This window comes from Lepisosteus platostomus, chromosome 4, assembly GCF_059453375.1.
Source record: "Lepisosteus platostomus isolate fLepPlt1 chromosome 4, fLepPlt1.hap1, whole genome shotgun sequence".
Taxonomy (NCBI): Eukaryota; Metazoa; Chordata; class Actinopteri; order Semionotiformes; family Lepisosteidae; genus Lepisosteus; species Lepisosteus platostomus.
Genome location: NC_142614.1, coordinates 23,231,804 through 23,246,607, shown reverse-complemented (window position 1 = coordinate 23,246,607; position 14,804 = coordinate 23,231,804). Strand labels below are relative to the sequence as shown.

The window sequence follows — 14,804 nt, the reverse complement described above, 5'->3', positions numbered from 1 at the left end:
TCTCTCAATCAAGGCCTTAGCTGGCTATTGACATATGATTAACCCAAAGCATGTAATTGATTTAAGGCTAATTACTTAATTGTATGGTATGTTCTATATTGCTGACACCTGCAACTTCACTTTGCCATATGATTACAGTGTACCTTTAAACAAATAAATTGAAAGAAAACTGTTTTAGAGAATTCGCATGAATACTTACAATTCTGTTTTCTCAATTGCTACATTTACTCAAAACAATAAAATAAACATTGTGCACATTAAATGTGTACAATTAGATAAACCAATACATTTAATTGTATTTATTATCTCTCTTAAACTAGGACTCAAATCCTTTAAATAGAATGTTTTAAATTGTAGCTTCTCCGTATTGTTATATGTCAACAGCTGAAAGCTAGCAGAAACAAGTGGAATACTGGGTTGCATTCTGCGCCATCAGTACTTCAATACTAAATGTACTTGTCAAGATATATTTTGCACAAATAATGACAACATAATTCATTCAACTCATTCACATTGTTTTCATAATCAAAGGCTTTAAAATGACTATGACTTGGACTAGGCTCATCCTATTACTCCAGTTTTCATTAAATTTCTAAAACAGCAACGCCAACACCATGAACTCTAAATAGCTGAATATAATAAGACAAATACAAATGCACATATTATACTCTTGAGTCATTTATAAAAACCAGTGGTTACTAATACCAGCTTCTGTATTCACAATGAGACCACTATTCTGGAGGTAATTGAAAGATTTTTTGGGAATGTCCCACACGTAATAACTTATTTCTTATAACTTATTATTTTGGTTTTATTTTCCACTACGTTTCAATCTAAAGATACAAAAAGACACACAGAATACTCACTACATGCCCAGTACCTGTTTTAAGAATATGTAATTAAATTTCATAACTATATTGTACACATTATGCAAGCCCCCAATAATTGTGGCTTACTGGAAATAGTGCTGCATTCCTCTGCCCCAGAGTCAAGAATGAAAAGGCTGAAATAGCTTCTTTGCACACATTTCCTGTGGTGACTCTTGGGGTAACTGTCAAGGCTGTCTCGTGTACCATTCTGCTTGCTGAAAGATTGTGATCGCAGCTGCTCTGTCTTCTGTTGACAAAGAAAGTTAGCAGGCTGATATTTTGCAGGCAGCCCAGTGCCAGAATCATCAGAAAATCAGAGAAGGAAATAACCCTCTTAAATCCCATCTGGTCTAATTAGAGGATTGAACTTGGTGATCTAACTTGTGTTAATACAAAAATATATTTTTTGTGTAAATGAAACAGACAGAGGGACAGAGACTTCTCATACTTCAGTCTTTTTTATTAAAAGGACATGGTAATGGGCATATCTTTGTAGAGTGTAATGGAAAGGGATACATCTACTTCTAAACACTTTCCTATGCTTCTTTTTAACAAGATTTCCACCCATTCAATCCCTGCTTGCAGTCTTAAATCCACAGCGCAGCTCTTGGATCAATTAAGATCTAAAATCTGCTTTCCACAAACTATCTTTGTTCAATCCAATATTCTTCCTAAGGAATTATATATGTCCGTGAAGATAACTGATCTACTGTATGCAGCCCAGCATGATTTGTGCAATCTGGCAGGATTTTCTTGAACAAAGACCTTTTGCATGACCTGATGTAATTTGCGTGAAAGGCTATGGCTTTCTGTTGAATTTACATTAAATGACTAATGGCCATTGGTGTTAATGTCGGCTCTGATAAATGTTGTTCAGCCTTATATGTGACTTATCCCTTTATTTAATTGCCAGATGGGCCAATTCCATGAAGCTGCTTCTAGGGCACTTTCACTTCACTTTGTTACAAAAGGTTAAATTGCAAAGCATTACATCCCAAAAACATTGGGAAACATGGATCTTATATTCAAACAAAAAATTATAAGATAAGAAATTCAATGTATTAATGGTAGAACAAACTATTGTTTGCATTTTTTTACAGTAAATGACATTTCAAATAACATTTTTTTTAACAGCAGATCTAAGGGAACGTTACTGATTGAATTGAAAACTACCAGTGGCATGCTTTTTTGGATATGAAACATATTTACATTTAATATATGAACTTCCATAGTTCAATGCATATTATTAAGGCACTGTGTTGTTAATCCTGCAACAGATCTAGGCCTACTGTACATATACAAACGTTCCAAAACAGCATGTGTAGAATACCAGTACGTATGCTAAAAGGAATAATTAAAAAAATAACAGACGCACAAAATCACACCATATGTGGTTTATTTTATATGCCATGTGCAAATTATCCTTCATCAATTGTACGGCCTATGTGGATATTTATAGCCTACAGAAAAATAATGCTATCACCATATTTGTGGAAAACGCTTTGAGACACTGTGCTTTGGTGCTTTAGTGGTGTGACCTTCACAGCTGGAGTGTACTTTGAACTACTGTATATTCTGGGATTTATTTGTGTTTTGGTCTTATGCCTCAATAAAATCAAAGATATCTGCACATCTTAAACTCAATATTTGATCTCAGGTTTTGTGTGACAGAGACTTTATGTGCCTAATTAAAGCCCAATCAAGCAAAAAATGTAGCCAAAGTTTTCATTTAATTTGGGTATCACTTTACACTTCATTTGTAATGGCAATTCTTTCATGTTTATTGCTTACTGTAGGGCCAGTCTGCACTAGTCTCAGTAGACATTTTAAACAAGAGATTTTCCAATTGCAAGCAGTTTACATGGTACCAAATACCAATAGAACAGTAGAAAAGTAAAAAAGTTCTTCTGTAAGCCTGTTAACTTGACCTACTGTTCATATCATAAAAGCATAACAGCTCTTTTACCTCCTGTTTCCTCATGTTTTTATACAGAAAAGACCACGTTAACAGGCCTACAGTATAAGGCCTAAGTATATAAGATGGTTAAAACATCTTTGGGAATATAGCTTCAAAGAGGTCCCATCTAAAGATTTTAATTTTAATTTAATTTAGTAGCATTAATATTTTTTGAAAGGCTTAACATACAGTACTAGATGCCTTCTTAAGATTTTGTATTTCAACAGGTAATGTGACTAATAATTACTGTAGGTTGACCAAATTACTTCTATTCACCTTTTATTTTCACTGAGGATCTTTGAGACATGAGAGAATTTAAATTTGCCATCAAATGCAAAACAATTGTGCAAATTAAACTTTAATGAATTTTGCTTAATTTGCTTAAGCGAATATTGATGTGCAATTACAATGCTCAGTAAACTCATAATATCAATCAACTGTTGTTGCTGTCTGTCAGAACACGTAAACACCTGATCAATGTAACTGATTGTCTGGGGAGAGCTGACATGAATTCCGTTTTACATGTGGTTTTTAACAAAAGCCAAGAAGTCACTTCATATTAGTAACTTCAAAGAACAAAAAGCATAAGCATTTATATTTATATTCACCTATTCTTTTGGAACCTTTTTTGTTATTATTGTCCTGTTGGGTAATTAAAACACACGACTTACAGTACGCTGGTGAAGGTGTGTTACTTAATTAAAAAGCTAATGTATTGTAAATCTGTGCAAACAGCCATTTTACAATTCTCACCATAGTTACCCTAATGATGATTTTTTGGCAAGTTTGCTAATCAAACGTGAAGGGAAACCTTCAGTGAGGGTGGAAAATCCTTGTTTTGACCCGGTGGATGCATGGATCTAAACTTTTTAAAAATTAGCATTCCCCCATGGGCATCAAATCTCCCCAGACCCTTGAGGTTCACTATTCAAATCTAAGCCTCATCAGCAGAGTACTGTATAAACAGGCTCAAATGAGACGTTTGCCACCTGTTCCTGGTTAAGAACAGAGGAAGAGTCCCCTCTGGCAATCTTTTGATTACAAACGTGAAGTGATGCACAGAGCTCAGCTCAATATCCTCTGTACACCCCCTCTGTACCAGCGAAAATTAATAGAATCTATTAATATTTCTTCTTTTTGTTGTTACTTTAGCAGTATTTCAGGGACACGAAGCTGACAGCATTGTTGTTGTTTTTTTGGATCATCAGCTTCCCGTTTTGTGCCTCTTTCATCATGTATAAGTACTATGTGACAATTGTACTCTTTCATTAGCTGACGTTAAGATACCATTCATTACTTCCTGTCTAAATGTCACAAGGCTTGTTTTGTTTTCCCAGAAATTAAAATCAAAACATGTCAGTTTATTCACAAATGTTCCAGTCCTAATTAATTATTGATGTTAAATTATTTCCACTATAATGTGCTAAAACAGAAGCAAAAGTCAGTGAATCCATCACTCTTAACCAAACCTATTAATTACAAAATCAGGTGATTACATACTGTAACAATCACAAACATATTTTTGTTGTTTAATACTATACAGTACATGCCCAAAATGATAATAGATAAAGTCAAAAACCCATTTCAAAATTATACAATCTTGCAATATTATAATACATAATTGTACATAATACAGTATGTGCTGTATTCTAAGTGTTTCTAAATTGAATAATAATAGAGTCTGTTTCAAGTTTTACCATGAATTAATTCCTTTATGAGCTTCAATTAAAGCTATCGGTACATCCCATTGATGATGTATCTCTTTATGTGATTGTATAGGTAATTCATAGTGAGTGTTTGATTATTCACTTCATTACTAGAATACTGGAACACTGTAATGTACTGTACCTGCAATGAGGCAGCTGAAGAGTGTGGAAAAGGTGATTAGGTACTCATTTGTTTGTAAGAAGTTCCTTCTTTCTTCAGTGATAGACAGTGAGTCCTTACAGTATCTTTGCAAATTCTCAATACATCTCGTCCTTTGTTTTATTTATTTGGAATATTTTATTAGGAACTCTAACATGTAGTATAAATTATTGTATAACAATCACCTCTGAGTCCCTGAATACACTACAGATCTGGACTACTTTTCTCAACAACTTTCTGTGACTGTTCAAACATAAAATTGTGTTGACGACTTATATTCATGCAAAAGGTAGAGGTAGAACTGGTATTATATATTTTTTAAAATATTGGCTTCATACACAATATTTCATTTTTATTTAAAGATCTGCTACAGGGTGTATGTTTAAGTGATATTTTTGGCTCAAAAACATTTTTCAGTACTCTCTCTGTCATTTTTACATTCTAGCATATCCTATTTCTCTTCTTCTACCCGATTGTTTTGGTAAATATCTGGAACACTGTGTCAGCTCATCTAAGATCAATGAATTGTGTGTATCACCTTTTTGTAGTGTAGCGATCCAGTAGTAATTCAATAATGCTTATGTCACAAACTATCCTGTCAAGCCTAAACTTTGCTAAATGTTTAATCCGAGAGACGAAAATACAGACTGAACCAGATCTCCCTAAATTTGTTCTGAAAATATAGGAATTACAGTATGCAGAGAGGGTAAAAACAAAGAAAATACTGTATATTTATCCCCCCATGCTATGCTTTGCAAAACAAGAGTTGACTTGTTAGTGTTTCAGCTTGGAGATTTTTTATCATGTTAGCACCAATTTTCTTTTTTGTGTCTATTTTTCTGCTACGTCTTTGTCAGCAAGTAATTCTTCCAAAGAACTTTGTAAGGAAGCTCTTTTTCATGAAATAACTCTAAATGACTGACTTTTAAGTACGTGTACACAGCACATGTCACAATTTAAAAAAAGTTATTGAAGGCATGAAGGCTGGATTCTTCAGTGAGAATCTGAAATCTTTTGTTGGATACCTTCCCAGCTCTTCATTATTAGAAATACAGTTGTTAACAATAGCCTGTGGCAGGAGCTATTTCCATACAGCATTAATTGAACTGAAAGGTTCAACACTTTGAACCTCATTTTAAACCCAGGTAATATAATTTGAAGGTTGCATTAAAAGAATTCTACAAGTACTTGATAGAAATGCTCTCATTGTGGGGTAGCAAAGAGTAAGGGTAAGATTGTTTGAGTGCCGTTGGGGATGGATGGGTTCAGAGTAGTCCACGGTAAGGGTCAGTAAGCAAATGTACTGCTAGTTCAAATGTGGGAAATATCTTTCTTAATTTTAATAATAATAATAATAAACTTTATTTATAAAGCACCCTTAAGGGTGGGTTCTCAAAACACTTAATTTGGTTAATTTCTCAATTTAATGCTCAATTGTGTTGTTATCTATGGAAGCCTGTTTCCGCCAGGGAGGAAAAAAAAAACGTGCGATGGTATCTCAGAATTCCGACTTAGTATCTCAGAATTCCGACTTAGTAAGTCAGAATTCCGACTTAGTATCTCAGAATTGCGACTTAGTAAGTCAGAATTCCGACTTAGTAAGTCAGAATTCCGACTTAGTATCTCAGAATTGCGACTTAGCAACTCAGAATTCCGACTTAGTATCTCAGAATTGCGACTTAGTAAGTCAGAATTCCGACTTAGTATCTCAGAATTGCGACTTAGCAACTCTCACATTTGTGACTTCGAAATAGCCATATTTCATTGTCTGTCCTTTTGTTATTGTAATGGATTCGGGTTCTAGGGCTTGTGCCCTCGCCGCTCCCACCCTTGTTCGTTCCGGATGGAATAGTGCACGGTGGGCTTTTTAAAATAGTTTTTATTTACGTAGACAGAATATGAAATAAGATACAGAAATAGGCACTTCACATCCAGAAGAATTCACAATTATAAAAGCTGAAACATACTTTTTACGTATTTCCATTGTATGTCCTTGTAATGTGGTTTAATAATCTGAACATTATTATATAGAGAAACACTTGGGATGGCTGGAATTCTCTAAAATCCAGCAATGTACTAAAAATCATTCACATTCCTAATGAGACTGAAGAAATGAATATGGAGGTCTCAACCAATAGCATGACCTCAAAACAACATTGTGAGGCATCAGATTCAGGAAAACATGATATTTTAATTTCGTCCTTCATCAAAGCAGTTGTTTTTTTTCAAACAATGGTATTTTAGTTATTCAAAATCTTTTTATATCATCACAATTGGTGCTTGAATTGACACAAATTGTCATCTTCCAATGAAATGTTCTGAGAGCTCATCCAGAAATTGTCTGTTACTAACTAATTAAGCTATTTTGTATAATTCTTACAGTATGTCCTTTTCTATATGTTTCCACTGGAAACAGGGAATTGACATTTGTCTGTTTCTGCTACAAAGTGTCCAAAGTTGTATTATGTTTGTAATAAGGTGTTTTCCTTATTTATGTTCCGTAAACATACACCCTGTATGATATCCCTGTAATTGTTAGTTAAAATGAGAGTTACAACAGCAAATGTCAGAGGACTTTCTGTCGTCATTTGCTGAACTTGCAAATCCATTCATGTTTTTATCAGATGTTACAGATAAAACATGAATGGATTTGTTGTCCATTCAACCAAGTAGCTTAGACATGATCTATCTGTGTGTCTAAATCCAAATGCCTTGTACCTTTGAGAGAAGTTCAATTTAGTCAAAACGTTCCACACCCATTTATTTCTTCTAGAAATGATTACTAGGGACAGCTGAAACAGCACAATGCAGAGTAAAATCCTGGAGGTGATATGTAGATGATGTCTATGTTCTTTGCTGTGCTGGATGTTTTAGACTCCTGCCACACAGTGTTAAGGCTAGTGATTAGCATGAGCACTTTCAAATTGCACTTGATTTTGATTGAAATGAGAGTTGTCAGCACCCATTGTCTGATGCATGAGAAAGGTGTATTATTTAGAATTTGAGGAGCCACTTAGACTTAAGACTTGGTGGGCTTTGTTTTGTGTAGTCCGTGTAAATGAAAAAAATAATAAAAAAATTACTATATACTGTATATACAGTAATTTATTGTTTGTACCTTGAAAAGATTGTAAATAGTAGAAATTGATTAAAAAGCATCCCTTAGAAGCCTAGTTTATAAAGGAGCTACAGATGCTATCCTGGACAATTATAATCTATCAGTTGTGAGCCACTGCTAAACCTTTTGTGCTGCTCTCAAGGGAAGGATATTTGTTAGACTGAAAAGGTTAAAAACCTGGAGTGAATTTTAAAAGTATGGGTTTGAACAGCAAGGAGAAGGAGAGGTGTTGGCAACAGAGGCTGCTGCAACCACTGCTATGTTAATAGTTTAACAAAATATCCAATAAACAAAACATACAGTACATTCAGACTACATTAAACTGCTTTTTTCAATCATCATTTAATCATAATGGTTATTAACATTCTGAGCACAACTGCATATTGCATCACTAGATTTAAGATATACAACTGACTGCAAAAAATATCTGTTTCAAACAAGGTTGTCTGAGTGTCCAGTTGTTTTAAAAAATAGATTAAAAGACTATAGTGGAGTGTATAGCATGGGTTTTCTTGGGTTTAAGGACAGAGAATAAATATAAAGAATGTCTATATTTACTGAGGGAAACTGAAAAAAATTATGTTTCACATCAGACAGAGCAGACACAGTAAATAACTGGTAGCTGTACAAATGAAAGGGCCTGAGGCAGACAGAAGCAAACAGCAACAAAATAAAACTTACTGATTGCTGGAAAATCTAAGGCTAATTGTTTCCTAACCAGCACTCAACTTGATGCTGAATTCAGTTTCACATCAAATGTCACCACATCGAAAGGAAGTGTGAAGTGGTCTTGATGCAGAGACTTGCAGCTAAAAGACTTTCTTCACAGGCAGAAACCATCAAAAATACTTTGAAGAGCATTATTTCATACAGAGTTGTCAGAAGAGTAAAAAGGAGTGAAACAGAAAGTTTTGTGAAGCATTTTTTTTTTCAATTTTGTCTTTTCAAAACCAGGAGGAAATAGTACTTGCGATGAGAAACAATTGATAGAATATTGTGTAATGTCTACAGTAAAACATAAAAGGCATAATAAGAATGTGTGGGGTTGGTCTGCTAGTGTACACAAGGGAGATTAAAGTTAAAACAGACATTACACTATATACATATACATTAAAAGAGTAGAATGTCTTTTAATGTATGGCAGTGCCTCCCAGAAGATATTTTTGTATTCTTTCAGCATAATAATCACCCTACATGCAACAATGCTAATGCTGAAGGACTTTAGTGAGTCAAAAGGAAGAAATAACCATCTTCTTAAAATATACTGGGTTTTCAATGGGTTCCTAGGGTTTCCACATGCTGTCAAGGTGCTTAACTAAACTGGACATTGAGAATACCACAATAAACTGTACCATGGAGTGTTTATACGGCATCCATTGTATAGTGCATATACAGTAATATATACTGTATATATTATTCCTATGGTCCAGTGTAATAGAGCACAGTGAATATTGAAACCATAGAAAACCACAGCAAAACTATGGTAAAATATAGTAAATTGGAAAGTTATCAGATAACAATTCTCTTATGTGCAAATGTAGTAACAATCAGAATTATTGATGTGATTAATATTTTAACAAAACTTATTTCCATTATATTATTTTTTGAGAATGTTATTACACTTTAATATAAATCTCTAGTTTATTCTGTTTATTCCATTTCTTATTTGGATTTCATTAATATGTTAGCTGTTTTTATTAATATACAGTATGCAGTATATACCCAGTATTGCCTATCATTCATGTCTTCTTTAAACTGCCTGATAAAACAACTACATATTGCCTCAATTGTAATTACATGCTAAAATATACTGACATAACCTATTGTAAAGTCTATCAACCTTCTATAATACTACTTAAACCAGCATATTGAATGAGGGAATTACTGAAGCTCAAAATGGTATAGGATTCATACCAATTACAAACCCCATTCAAGGTTAAAAATGTGCCCCAAATAGGAAACTGAAATAAATTATCCTGTTATAAGGAACTTGGGTGCAGAAAAAAAAACAGAAGACACAACAGTCCACCATGACCAGGGTTGTTACCCGCTGACATAAATACAGTATTTTAATTGTCAACCCTTATAAGTGTTTCTTTCTTATTTAATATTATACATAGAGCCAAGATCAATTCTAATTTTTGGTGTTTAGTATTCAGGACTGAAAGAATTGTAGTGAATAAGAACCATACTGAAATCTCTCACTGTAAAAAACACAACAATCTGAAACATTTGAGGATTTATGCATAAATGATGTGACAAGTGATTTCATGCAGCATTATTTGAAACCACCAGCAATGTAAATGTGTTGTGGATGTATCCCTTCATTTAATTTGAACAGCTGGGATGAACACAGTAGATGCCTCCCCTCAAACCACACAAAGAGAAAGGACTATTCAGCATACTGATGATTGTGGCTCTTGATTGTTTGGTTCATTAAAGCAGATTGAAAATGTCGTTTTGTGCCTCTTCCCTGCCTTGTGGTGAAAAATGAAAAAGCATTAATCCTGGATATAGGCAGGATATGAATCTGAGCCAAAGAAGTCTGACCCAAATCAACTGTGATTAAATCATCGGTAGCAAAGGTTCTAGGGAGAAGGTCACTGAAACAGCATTAGGACTAATTTGTCCATCCCTTCACAGAAGGAATAAAAGTCATCTTTCATCTAACTAATTTTCTCCTTGTTCCATTCCCTAGATTGCCTTTTCGTGACTGATTATTTCACCCGGACGCCTCGGAAACTGAATGCTTTCCGGTCATTTGCCAGCGTAGAGTTATTCCATTTTAATGTGCCTGATGACACTGTGGTGGCTGTCTGGAACCTCATCACGTTCAAAGAGCAAGGAGGCACATTTGGAGACAGTTGTCCTGACCGCAACGTCACTGTGTGAGTGTGACCTTTTTAGTGTGCTCAGAATGACAGAAGGGAATAGAAAGAGTGTGGGGGGGGGAGTTTCATTAGAAGCTAACCTTAAGTCACATGCAATAAAACCCAACGTATTTATGCTGTATTTATACATAACTGTGTAGCACATTCTTACTACAAGGCTGTTAGGTTGTACATCAGTCTTGAAGTGATATGTTCAAATGTGTTATGACAATAGTGTCATATTTTTTAGGCTATAAAAATGTGTAATAAGCTCATCACAATATACTATATGGCTGTAGTCTGGTGGAGCCACAAAAGATGAATCTGTACTTGTTCAAATTCCAAAAGTCAAGTGACAATCATTATTTTAATGCTGTGCTGACAAGTAATACAAAAATGAAGAGACAACTGGCATCATTCTTGAGAATATCCTTACACACTGTGGCAGATTTAAGTCATTCAGTCCCTGTAAATTTAAATAATGAACGTATTGTTCTGTCACAGGCAAAGTATTTTTCAGACTTTGTTGGCAGCTCTGGTTCTTAGTTTTCATGTGAAATAAATACCTTCAATCTCATGTTCAAATAGAATTATAAGTCTTTCGCATGGCAATACTTTCAAAACACTGCCTATTTTTTAGCATGCGCATGTACAATATATTTTCAAAGCTTGGAAATAATTTCTTTTATACATGCAGAAAGCTACGAAACAGCTTTAAACAAAATGCCTTGAGCACAAATTGGCAAAACAGTGAACACAAGGACACAAATGAAAACTAAGGGGAACTTTGTGCTGGTGGGAGTAACCATGGTAACACCCACTAACACCAGTAGGGCTACTGATTCCCCCTGACATACTGTATATTATTTTTACATCACCTGCGAAACATTTCCTTGAATAATTGTAATGTAGAGCACAGAAATCTGTGAGAAGGCATTGGAGGGTCATATTTAAATAATGCAATATTTGGCTTTAACATCGACCCCATTTGGTGACTGTATCAACAGCGTTCATCAATATCTTAGAGAACTATTCCACAGTTTTTTGCTTTATTGTCATGATTACCATCAACACGCTATTAATAATCAAGAGTTATTACTTTAAAGTACTGTAGAATTATAACAGGAGTATTGAATATCATGAACTATTTTTTTAGCTTTTTAATAATGTGTTTCAAGAGTGAACACAAATACATGATTGTCCGCACAAAGTATACGAAAGTAAGCACAGTCACAAATGAGACAAAGCCATTTGACTAATCCAGCCCATTTTGTAATGAGTAGCTAACAGATTTAGGGATCTCATACATTCATGTTTTGAAAGGAACCGAAGTACTGACTTCAACAATTTAGCTTGTTTCATTTTCCTACTACTGTACCTTTTGTGTAATGAAGTGCCTCCTGTTCTGTGTTTTAAATGTACTTCCACGTAGGTTTATTTGTTAGCTCTGGGTCATATTTCACTGCTGATTATAAAAATATAACAATACTCAAGAATGGGAAGAGTCCACGTAAGCTGATTTGATAATGTTTTTTTTTATTTTTGAACTGGGATTTACTGGGATATGTTACCATTGAATTCCTTTTGGTTTATAATTGAAAAAATCAAATTCAATTTTAAAAATCAAAATTTTGAAAATCATTTGCTACTACAGCAACCTACAGTAAATATAAGAAGATTGTTAACTTTAATCACAGCAGAATTGGTTTAAAGTAAATTACTGTATGCACTCTACATGGCTGTTTGAACAAATAAACTAAGTAAGGGGGTTCAAATTCAGTTCTTATAGGGACTTATCCTTTTCAGTGTATGTAGTCTGATTGTTACTGAAACCTGAGGTTTAAATTAAATAATTCATTTTTATTGTGATACACAGAAAATGTATTCAGGTGGACTTATTAAGTTACTAAGTCATGTCATTGAAGGTGATGTATTGTTAGTTTTCAAACAATGAATGCATATGGCTTGATTAGCAACCAAACATGCTATATGGGCACAGTGGTTTCCCTTCCTTTTTAACTTCCTTATACTATTATGTACTGTATAGGTACCTATAAAATCGGTTAATACAATTATGACTGCACCATTAATTGATCACACCAAATATGCAATTAAGAGCTTACAGAAGATAGCAGAAGCCAGAAGACTATCCAGGAACTGAGTTTGAGATGCGTGTCCTAAGGGAGTTAACAATAAAACAAATTATACTTTACTAATTTACTCCAATTTACTTTTTTTAACTTTTAATTCCTTATAGCTTTTACGAGGATACATCAGGAAACAAAAACATGACCGTATTCCTCAGGCACAGATAAATATTTTTTCTACAAATTAAATTCTCCAATGATCATAAGGTACGTTGTAGAGCACTTTCTCACAGAAAAGAATCTTCAACACAACAATAATCTCTGAGGATGATCAGCAATGAATGTAAGGTGATTTTTTCTCCTTTAGTGTACAATCTAGAACAATTTCCTCACAGATTGTTGTGCTTATATTGAACCTTGTTTACCTTTCAATACTGTATATCAGTCATACAACTGTTCAAAGTAAATATTCCTGTCAAATGACCAAATAAACTTGCCTGTCTGGCTTACCTGATCATAAGTTAAAGTGAATACCACTGAGAAAAACAGGAATCTGCATAAGATGCTTACTAACAAGAACAGGTCATTCGTCCCATCATGTTCATTTAGTTGCCTGAAGCTCATTGATCTGAGGGTCTTATCCAGCTATTACTTCAAAAGATCCCAGGGAATTGGCTTCAGCAGCATAATGTAGCTGACACCTTCCACCCACCACTAATGCCTCCTGTTATCAGTCCTAAATACACTTCCTCATACCATCCAATTACACTCTTCTTCCAGTTGTGTTCTTGTTTTACTGCTGAGCATAATGTAATCCTTTGGGCTGACATGAGTTTCTGCATTTCCTTTTAAAGTACTATGATGCAAATGAAGTCCTAGGATATTGTTTTAAAGGCATTCACCCATCTATTTGATTTGGTAAGGTCACATGTACAATTCTGCACCCCTTAGTGGAGGCTTCACACTATGTTTATGTAAATGTATTGCAAGGAATGGAAAAATCTGTAGTCAAACAACCTCCATATCACTGTATTGGCTTTAACTTGGCTTTAATGCCTTTGGCCTATTTTAACCTGTAAATGGACGCAGCAGGAAAAAACTATTTCAATTAATTCCATTTTGTTAGATCTTGGTACATACATGCCAACAGTCTTATGTGACAACCTCATGTTTTGGAGTTCAAAATGATATTTTGAGGCCAAATTCGAACTACAATTTACTGTAGGTAATTCAGCAGCATAAAGTTGATTTCCAAAAACACATAAAATGGTTGTCTGCCAATGGCTGAATGTTTTGAGTGGAATCTGCTGCATTAAATCTTTTTCTTTTCTCATTTAATGATTAATCCATTCGTGATCAGACAGACAAGAAGGTTGGCACCCATCTTGAAGAGTGCTTTGACATGCTCAAAAGCTTTGTGAAAGGTCAAAAACATATTCCTCAGAAATGCCATTCAGTAGATGAGATCTGATTTATTTAGCACATGGGGCTGCATCACCATACACAGCCTTCAGTTGTCGATGGATAATCAGCAGATGTTCCTGCTTTGTTGTGCTTTACCATGGCCCTTCTTGATTTCAGTGACATCCTTGCTTTAACAGTTCCCCTCACTCCAGCTGCTTGTCTCTAACCAAAAAGAGATCAATGATTTCTCTTATAGTGTTAGAAATGAATGAGTGTGCCATGAACCAAATGACTTCACTGAAATCTAAACATATGACATGAACTTTCAGACCTGCTAGGACTACTGTCACAAAGTAAAGACAAACATATAAAGTAAGGGAACTCAAATAGTACATTCTTACATATTATCAAAAGGTAATAGCACCCTGTTATTTGTAAAGACTGGTAAGTAAAGTAATGGGTGGGTAATGCTTTAAACTGTCTTCCTGTCGGTCCATATCTGAGACCACGTGAATGTATCTGCTACATATACAATATATATAAAGTCTTTACACGCAGCTTGCTTCTGTAAACATTCGTCCCAGTATTGTGAAATTCATATATTTTTTCTTCATTTTACAAAAGGCAGTGTTC

General features: G+C 34.4%; 1 protein-coding gene across 1 annotated transcript in view; it reads left to right on the top strand.

Moving 5' to 3' along the window:
- Nucleotides 1–14,804, top strand: part of tmem8b (transmembrane protein 8B) — a 148,559-nt gene that overhangs the window by 43,850 nt on the left and 89,905 nt on the right. Inside the window, exon 2 of the mRNA XM_088629065.1 lies at nucleotides 10,509–10,698. Coding sequence (XP_088485191.1) covers nucleotides 10,509–10,698 — 190 coding nt within the window. The remainder of the gene's footprint in view (nucleotides 1–10,508; nucleotides 10,699–14,804) is intronic.